The sequence below is a fragment of the Cynara cardunculus genome (genome assembly GCF_001531365.2).
Source record: "Cynara cardunculus var. scolymus isolate 2C chromosome LG 5, CcrdV1, whole genome shotgun sequence".
Lineage (NCBI taxonomy): Eukaryota > Viridiplantae > Streptophyta > Magnoliopsida > Asterales > Asteraceae > Cynara > Cynara cardunculus.
The window spans coordinates 33,506,435-33,516,153 of record NC_037532.1 but is presented as its reverse complement, the minus strand read 5'-3'; the positions used below and the strand labels follow the sequence as shown (position 1 = coordinate 33,516,153).

Sequence of the window (9,719 nt, the reverse complement as noted above, 5' to 3'; positions counted from 1 at the left end):
TGTCATACAATTTTTTTCATCGATAGTCTGTAATTGGAACCATAACTCTTATTTATTCAAATTGTATTAATATGTAAAGACCAAATGTAAYATATATCATCGTTAAATCTTATCTTATAAAACCAATGAAACTTTAAAATCGTTAAAATTCATGGCTCCCGCCACATTGCACGGGTACACAACTAGTCAAGTTACAACATTGGAGGCTAAAATATAATATTAAAATTTAAAACATTTAATTTATTCTGAAAATATTCTAAAAAAATCTCTATGATCCACCAATTTTGGTAAATAATTTTCTATAATATCTTATTGACCAAAAGGCCAGATTAATTATGGATCCAATACTACAATATTCCCATCATGCTCTAATTAATTGCATTTGCATTAAATATTTAATTTAAATCCTTAATATTTTAGACTTAAAAATCTGTATAAAATCCATCTCATACCAATAAACCTTTTGCCCAAAAACCCATATTTATCAATGATTTATAATCACAATTTCTATAGTTAATGATTTTTTTAGTATAAAAACATTAAAAATAATAAATCATATACAAGAATAATATTTATCAGTTAAAACTTAATTTAAAACACCTGATAAACAATAAAAATTTAAAAACGAATATTTTAATTATAAGTGTTCAAGTCAGTTTGTGTATACCTTTGAGTAATTTTATGGATCATACAGAACAATCATAAAAATCCTCAGTATATTTGCATGACTCGAACCAATGATATTTAAGAAGGATTTTGAATATATAAAACTGTTGTAGTTTGGCATTAACTTTGAAAAATTACGTTGTTCATATAAATCGTGAAAAAAGCTAAAAATATGATAATTTTTATATATTTATCAGTAAAATAATTATCTATATTACTTTATAAACCAAATTTATCAAAAGTTTTAAAAATAAATTTTAATGCACAAAGTATTATATATGTATGCACAAAGTCTTAAAAGTTTTAAAAATAACTCATAATGCATTAAGTACTACTACTTTATGTATTCAGTCTTAAAATCTCTTAATCTACAACTAAAATAACATATATTACAAGTTACCAATGCATATTATTATTACTTTTTCTTTTCATGTTTTCAAGATATTTTTGACACCTTTTATTCATGTCTTCACCCTCTCATACCTCTATGTCTTCTTTCCATCTCCCAATGTGAGATTCAAATTGATATTTACCATGAGTTGCTAAAAGTTCTCACATTCAATTGCTTTAGAACTCTCGGTCTTGCTCTTGATCTCTTGATTCTTTGCTCTTTGTGTAAATCGAACACATTTGTGGAATCGTTTAAATATGTTGGATTGTAAATATGTCATACAATTTTTTTTCTATCGATAGACTGTAATTGGAACCACAACTCTTACTTATTAAAACTGTATTAATATGTAAAAACCAAGTGTAACTTATATCATCGTTAATTCTTCTATAATAAAACCAGTAAAACTTCAAAATCGTTACAATTTACGGCTTCCGCTGCATTGCGCGGATACAAAACTAGTTTAATGTAAAAATGAAGCTATTTACTATAGTTTAAAACAAAAATAAATAACAATTACTTTTATTGTTAACTCATTTTTAGACGTATTATATATACATTAGAAGGGTGTTCACGTAATATAGTGAATTACATTTCATTTTTAATGTTTCATTTTATTATTTATTTATGTAGATATAATACGGTATTTAGAGGTTTTGAGAAAGCGAAGACGTTTGTATTTTTGAATAAAATATAAAATAAAAAATATCATAAAAATTTGAAAAAAAACATATATCGATATCAACATAAAATTTACTATTTAAAGTTCTCATTTTTTGTATAATTTCTTTAATTCAATATTTTATTTGTAATTTAGTTTAGACTTAATCACAAAGTAATTTATTTATCATTTATTAATATTTTTTTATAAAGATAATAATTAAATATTTTATTATAACTAATGATTATCCTAATTATATTTTAGATTTTTTATATTTAAAATGAGATGATATCCCATATTTGATTTATCTATAGTTGGTTACACAAATTAAAAAATGAAGCTTTAATAAGTTATACTTACGTATAATTGTAATTTCAAAATTTTAAGTAATATGCATCAATAAATAATATTTTATCTATAAAAAATGATTTCAAATATTACAATTATCATATTTTTGAAAAAGAAAAAATCAAAAGACAAATGTCGTCATCATTTTCGTTTAATCATAAGTGAATTACTTAATACAAGTAATTGATACAAAAATTAATTCACATAATTTATTTTTTTATTAATAAATAAATTGTATACTTTTTATATTATATCCAATATATGTTTATAAATAATATATTTATTTAAATATAATTACGAAAATATATTATATTATATTATATATATATATATATATATATAATTTTAAAGAAACCAAATCTCGGTGTACCCTATGCTTCTCTCTAGTCCTAGTTGAAGACAAAAACAGTCAAAGTCTTTAAAGCACCTACTTCTATACCTAAATTACTCATACTCGCACTTCTACGGCGTGTACAACACTCCCACTCTCCATCCGTTCTCAGAAATCTCAGCTTATCATAGCCTGCCACGTAGGCGCGTGCAATACACTGCTAATGTATCGCATATACGTATTTCTCTCTCTGCGTACATGTCTTTCCACCTGACCGTAGATACTGAATTTTCACTTTTAGCCTCTATAGTTTTTATGATTTACATTTTTAACTTATTCTTCAATTTTTTTTTACAATTTTTTATGTTCTTGCAAGAACATTGCAAACAAGTGGTGTCTATGAAGGTTCACATGTGATGACTCCAGAAAAATCGTGTTCGTTTAGGGGGTTAGTGATGTAAGCTGGAATGAATACCTGCGGTTACCCAAAAACACTGGTGTATAGCAACATTTAGTTGTTTTAATAGCTATTGAACACTCGTAGACAAACCAAAAATACAGAAGACTTGTATGTGTTTTATTTACATATTTTATTTCTTCAGTGATACTTATCGAATTCGACACCAAATGATTGATCGGTATGTAGTTTGACATGTTATCCACCATATAAACATGACATATGGCATTAAAGTCAGTAAAATGGTATTTACTAACATAGATAATTTAAACATCACATTTTTTTTTTGATTAACCTGGATATCTAACTTGCTATGTGAGCCAACTAATCCCAGGACGACCACATGCTTTGTAGATAGCCTGAAGTCACCGTCATTTGAACCTCTGTGGCCACAAGGAGATTTTTATTTCTTCTTGGATTTGAACTTGTGACCTCCTGATACTTTTGACATTTGGAGTCAAATTAAACCAATCAGGCACCACCCTTGTGTAAATACAAAAATCATATAGGGAAATTTTTGTGTGTGATTACCTATATGGATCACCCAGAAAGTAGCAATGTTTCGGTAGAATCCGATGTTTTTTTAGAAAATACCAATGGATCAGCCAGAGAATCTCTGAGTAATCTGTCATTGATTTGAATTACCCACCAACGATTTAGCTACCAACTTTTGTGATGGTTTTGTGACGAATCAACCTTTAGCGACAGGTTTTTCAGGGAAATGTCCGTAGGCAAAAGTCTTTTACTTTAGTTGTGTTCAGAAGTTCTAATAAAGGTGTTACACAAGATCCATTTATACAGGCATTTATGATGTAGAATCACCTGAATAAAAAATTCATCGTTCCAAAATTGCGCCCTAAGTTCACACTGCTACAATGTGCTTTCTTGATTTATAATAACTTTCCTACTAACAATCTAAATGTAAACACTCTTTGAACCACACAACAACCAACCGTTGCTCCGCGTTCCACATAAGGAATCAAAGTAAAGTAGTGGCATCGACACCTTGATGCACTTATTGGGCAGTTTTCGCATCCCCGATCCACAGGTCAGAATCGAGGGAAGATAAACACCGAATCTGACAATCTTGAAATCGAAAGAAAGGTCGCTTCAAGAATCCGCTCCTCCGTCTTCCGCTTGTCAAAAAAATTATACCCTGAAGGATGAACAACTAAAAGACGAAACTTTAGTATGCGGGTTCGTTTTATTGGTTACCATAATTAAACCAACTCGGAAAACGAACCCATAAAATATAAGTGGAAGAGGGTAACAATTTGAAAGAGGTTTAAAGTTAAAAGGGGGTAAAGTGGTGAAAAGCAAAGAGCATAAGGAGATAAATGAAGAAAAAGCTGCAACCCCTCTTCTCTTCCCCGTATATACGATGGAATGTTGCCGTTACATTTGCATTTCTCTCGAGAGTCAAACAGTCCCCAAAAAGCTCTCAAAATACCTCCATTAAAACAATTAAAAATTAAAGCTTATAGAAAGGGGGGAGAGAGAGAGAAGAAAGAAAGAAAGACAGGCGTGAAAGGGTTCCAGATAAAATCCCTTTGCTTTGCTTGTTTATTTTGGGTCAGTCTCTCTCTAGAACTTGCAGAGATTGTTTGGGTGTGGAGTCTAGAGAGAGAGAGAGAGAGAAATGGTACAAAGGGTGACCTTCGTCTTCTTGTTTCTTGAAGATAATGAATAGAGTTTCTTACATCCACTTATCACAAGAAGATGATGAAAGAGGTGAATGTGTGTTCGCAAAACCCTACATTTGCTTTCGAAGATGGTCTTTTCTGCGATGAACAAGAAAAGGATTTGGATTTCGGATGTGGGTTTGACCACGAAATTCAAATCTCGAAACGAAAAGATCATCTTTTTACCCATTTTGAACATGATCTTTTATGGGAAGAAGATGAGCTTTCTTCCCTTTTGTCTAAAGAGAAAAACAACGTTTCTGGAGATGGGGATTTGATTTGTAATGAGGTTTTAATGGGTTTAAGAAAAGAATCTGTCGATTGGATGATTAGGGTTAGTACTCATTATGGATTTGTTGCTATGACGACCATTTTAGCTGTTAATTACTTCGATAGGTTTTTATTGAGCCCTAGTTTTCAAAGGGAGAAGCCATGGATGAGTCAGCTAGCTGCTGTAGCTTGCCTTTCTATAGCTTCAAAAGTTGAAGAAATCCAAGCCCCTCTTCTCTTGGACTTGCAAGTATGTGTTTATTATATGCCATCTATCTGACTGTACTCCAAGTGTTTGTGAAAATGCCACAATGGTTTTGCATTTGTTGCTAATGCAGGTCTTTCTTTTGTGGGTGTTTTTTTGTTTAGGTGGAAGGTTCAAAATTTATGTTTGAATCAAAAACTATTATGAAAATGGAACTTTTGGTGCTTTCTTCTCTTCAATGGAAGATGAATCCAGTAACCCCATTATCATTTTACGATTATATTATGCGGAGGCTCGGTTTAATCACTCATCATCTTCATTCAGAGTTCGTTAGAAGGTGTGAAAGAATTGTTCTAGCTGTCATCAATGGTAAGCTTATGAATATGCATGAATTCGATAATTTGGGCATGTTTTACAACAATGAATTCAATATGCACACAATTGTTTGGTCCTGTAAAACTTAAAATCCTATAAAACAGTTTATTAGGACATTTAGACATATATGACATCTTGTAAAACCGATTTTGTTGTAGTAACATAATGGTAAGATGGACATAATGTTTAGATTAACGGAGTTTTGACAAAGTAATGCTCTGATGTACGATTCGATGTAGGCTGTGTGTTGAAAGAATGACGGATTTCCGAAATATGTTTGAATTTTCGTTCAAATCAAGTTGCTGATCTCTGTAGAATGAATGCAGATTCCAGGTCTCTGGTTTATCTTCCATCTGTAATGGCCACTGCTACGATGATTCTTGTGATCAAAGAGGTCGATCCCACCAATGCATTAGATTATCAAAATCTGCTAAAGGGTTTTCTTGAAATTAACGAGGTTTGTTCTTTAACTGTTTTCTTTTTTCACATTACATCATAATGATTGAAAACTAGTTGGATAAATGAATGCATGTATCTTGAATGAACGAATTCGATGATTAGAAAGAGAATCAAATAGAAAAACCTGAAGATGGAGAGAAAAGGAGATGAGATTTGGGAGTTATTTTTGCATTTTCATTTCTACAAATTTGTTCAAAATCGTTCATTCCTACAAAGTTGAAGTGTAGTTTTCTACGCATTTGTACGAGAATGATGGTTTTAATACATCAAGAATCAAATACAGTGACTTCTTTGACCTGCTTCTGGTTCAAAACAAGGGTCCTTTGGTCAAGGGTGATGCCTATATGCACCCTCTTTTACGTCAAAATCATATCAAATCATACATTGGAAATGTAAAAACTAAGTCTTTGATATTGATGTGTGTGAGGAGGAAATTAGTAGGTCGGGGTGCATTTAGCAATATATATGGTGCATCTTAGCCCACCCCTTGGTTAAATGACCTTCTCACAGATTTCTTTTAGATCCATGACTTTCTGATAGGTTTGAAAATGTCACCGAGTAACAAAAGAATGCCTAGAAATCTTTATGAAGGCCATGGATTAAAAAAAAACACTTGTCAGAAGGTCATGAATTTAAATGCAGTTGTAAGGAGGTAATGGATTTAATAAGCAGTTGTAAGGAGGTCATTTAGCTAAATAGTCTTCAAAACAGCTTTGCTCCAGTAAAAAAATTTAGAAATACATTAGAGCGTGCAGAGTTCATGCTCTTGATGTTGCAACCTTGCTGAAATCTAAGGTTTCTATAAATCATGGCAGGAAGAAGTAGATGACTGCTCTAAATTCATTCTGGAAGTATCGGATAATCATGGAACTAAGCGAAAGTACCATTTTGCCCCTGGAAGTCCGAGTGGTGTGATAGATTCCTATTTCAGCAGCGATAACTCTAGTGATTCGTGGGCAGTTGCATCCTCGTCGGTTTCATCTTCGCCAGAAAAACCCTTGTTCAAGAAGATCCGGGCTCAGGAGCAGCAGATGAGATTGGGTCCAGTTTGTCGTGTGTCAATCAGAACCCTTAACAACGCTCATTGAACTTCCGATGGTAGCATGGTAATTGTTTTACAAACCTTGTTTTGCATATCTATTCGCCAAAAATATGTTGTTAAGGTGCAAATTCACTAATGAATAAGTATTTTTCTGGCTAAAACCATGTATTCTGATAGGTTCTTGATTCTTGTTCTGTAGACTTCTTTTTGCTTATTGAACCAAGAACTCTGGTTTTATAGATCCAAAGCCTTGGAGCTTCAAGATTCTTGACTTGGATGGTTGTTAGATGATTTTCTGAATCAGGCATGTTGTTTTGCATTCACATGTGCATACATACTCTTATTAAAACCTTATAATCATTTGATTCATTTGGTGAACCTTTGAGTCATAGGCTACTTTCCAACTTATTAGCAAACTACTCCATCGTTACTATTTTAGTTTGTCTTAAAATAAGTGTCTACTTTCAAAAAAGTAAACGTTTAATTTCCATTTCTACCCTTAGCTATGCTATGGAGAAATTTCTCTTCATAATTAAAGGTAAAATTGTCCTTTCGTTAACTAAAAAAAGTGTAATAGTTACACATTCGTGAAACTACGTCTTTTTTCATTGTGTACATTTATCTTGGGGCGAGGTAGTAATTGATAAGATATCTGTAGGTGAATAAGCTAGCCGTTGGTTGGTAAGCTAGTTGATAAACTAGTAATTTTTGGTAAAAAAACTAGCTTATGAGTTAGATGACAATGGAAAAAACATAATCGACATAATTGGAAAAATAAAGTGGAAAAAACCCTTTGTGGCTAACCAAAAACAGGGTTTTTCATTAAGCTCAAAAAATAAGCTTATTTACGGTTGTCAAACATGGCCTTATAACAGAACAATGATGACACCAGCTGTTGAGCGATTTGCGGTCATTTGATCAATCTTTTCTTGATACTGTCTTCGTATCTTCGTTTAGGGAGAATTTGTCGAACAGATTTCGAGTCTAATGACATTTGATGTATTGATTTGAGAAAATATATGTTCGAATTCGGATAAAAAGACATGGAATGGATGTTTGAGTTCCATAGAAAGCATCTTGATTTTGTGGGGTTGGGTGATATTGTTCTTACCTTCAAAGTTGGTTTGACATTAATGTATGACAACAATAATGTATCACATGTAATAGTAAACAATAATTCACATATGTTTGTGGGGGCATAACTTTGTGAATGACAACTAGATAGTGTTTTTATCAGGTCTTGTTTTACATCGAACAAATAAGAACAGCATCAATAAAGGTGACTCTGTAAACTGTCGATTTGGACTGTATGTTATATGATGTATACTTCAAATTGCCAAAAAGGCTGTACCGATGGAATCAAGATGGGAATGGGAATGAGAATTGAAATGGAATGTGATTCATTCCTCGTTCTCTTCAAGGACTCTTTTGGAAAATAATGTAATGAGGTTCCACATATTCTCACATGATATTAAAACCAAAATTTTCCATACGCAACGTTTTTTACCAGTGACACTCAACATTCTAAGACATTTTTGCCTCGATTGGAGAGACAGTGCTAGAGTCTCATATCAGCTAAACTTGAATACTTTCTGTTCAAAATATTTTGGGGTGCTCGTTAACTCCTCGACGACTATTTTAAAGAATAATCTAACGGGTTCTACGTAATGTCACGCTCGTTTTTTTCTCTCTTAAGAATATACAAGTTCACTATTTACGATACGATATGAAGTACAAGTTTTAATGCATAGAATACAACGATGATGCAAATATATGAAATAGTTGCACATATGTTACATACTTGTCCAAGAAAATGAGTAGGTAAGCAACTTTATGGAAATGGGCACATGACTTCAGGGTTCAGGCTTATCCCTGCATATAAAATCACATTCAAATTAATTAATTGTATTAAAATCAACCATTTTATATGTTATTTAAATATTTTTTATATTAAATATTGTTTTTATATTTGTAGAGTTTTAATATAACTTTTTAAAAAGACCGAAATATCTACACTTAAAAATGGTTAATAGTATGCAAATAATGCCTATTTTATGTATAAGATTTGCATTTACCATGAATAAGATATGATACCAGTAAAACTAAGGGTTAAATGCATCAAATAGTAACTTACTTTTATAAATTTTTTTATTATAGTATTTTATTTTTGTTTTTCTTTATTGTAACAATATACTTTCAAATTATTTTTTATTAAGGCATCGTACTTTAAAAATCTACTTATTATAGCAATGGGTAACCTGTTACCTTTTAAACCGGTTAACCTCTTGATTTTTTTTGCTTGTGTGGCTTTAATGAGGTGATGTGGATGATAGATCATTTTGATTACTTAATTAAAATAAAAATAAAAACTTATTTCAAATTATAATTAGTGGTTTTCATTTTTTCATTACTATGATTTAAAAAACATTTAATTTTTCTAGAGTAAAATATTTCTTAAATAAATATGCTAAATTATTTTTGAGATATATTTTGTTTGTAAAAAAAGTAACACTTCTTATTTTATGTTGTTCAAAAAAATACATATCTTTTAAAGTTTTCTCTGAAATGTCAACAAAATAAATTGTGTTCTATAATTTTTTAATATTGTTATATTAATAAATAATTCAATTTTTTTTTAACTAATTTAATATATTTATGCGTGAAGTAAAAGTTTTTGAACAAATATAATATATTTTTTAAAAAATAATATTTTTTTGGTAAAAAAGAAACAATTCTTATTTTCTTTTTTCAAAAAACACATATTTAAAAAAAAATATTAAGCGAGATAAGTTATCTTCTATTAGTTTTATTAATATTAATACATTAATGAAT

The 9,719-nt window shown here is 30.7% G+C and overlaps 2 protein-coding genes across 2 annotated transcripts in view; one reads left to right on the top strand and one right to left on the bottom strand.

Annotated features, from left to right (window-relative positions):
* The first annotated feature begins 4,362 nt into the window (after positions 1 to 4,362).
* Positions 4,363 to 7,209, top strand: LOC112513105 (cyclin-D3-3-like). Its single transcript, XM_025119248.1, has 4 exons — positions 4,363 to 5,056; positions 5,176 to 5,380; positions 5,713 to 5,843; positions 6,661 to 7,209. The coding sequence occupies exons 1-4, from the start codon at positions 4,574 to 4,576 to the stop codon at positions 6,931 to 6,933; spliced, it is 1,092 nt and encodes a 363-aa protein (XP_024975016.1). The 5' UTR covers positions 4,363 to 4,573; the 3' UTR covers positions 6,934 to 7,209.
* Positions 7,210 to 8,581: 1,372 nt separating this feature from the next.
* Positions 8,582 to 9,719, bottom strand: part of LOC112513106 (ADP-ribosylation factor 1-like) — a 3,542-nt gene continuing 2,404 nt past the window's right edge. Inside the window, exon 6 of the mRNA XM_025119250.1 lies at positions 8,582 to 8,759. Within this exon, the coding sequence (XP_024975018.1) occupies positions 8,754 to 8,759 (6 nt within the window). The 3' untranslated portion in view covers positions 8,582 to 8,753. The remainder of the gene's footprint in view (positions 8,760 to 9,719) is intronic.

Coding starts and splice junctions, on each gene's coding strand:
- LOC112513105 (XM_025119248.1), top strand. CDS start 4,574: ATGATGAAAGAGGTGAATGTGTGTTCGCAAAACCCTACATTTGCTTTC. Junction 5,057..5,175: donor CTCTTCTCTTGGACTTGCAA/GTATGTGTTTAT, acceptor TTTTTTGTTTAG/GTGGAAGGTTCAAAATTTAT. Junction 5,844..6,660: donor GTTTTCTTGAAATTAACGAG/GTTTGTTCTTTA, acceptor AAATCATGGCAG/GAAGAAGTAGATGACTGCTC.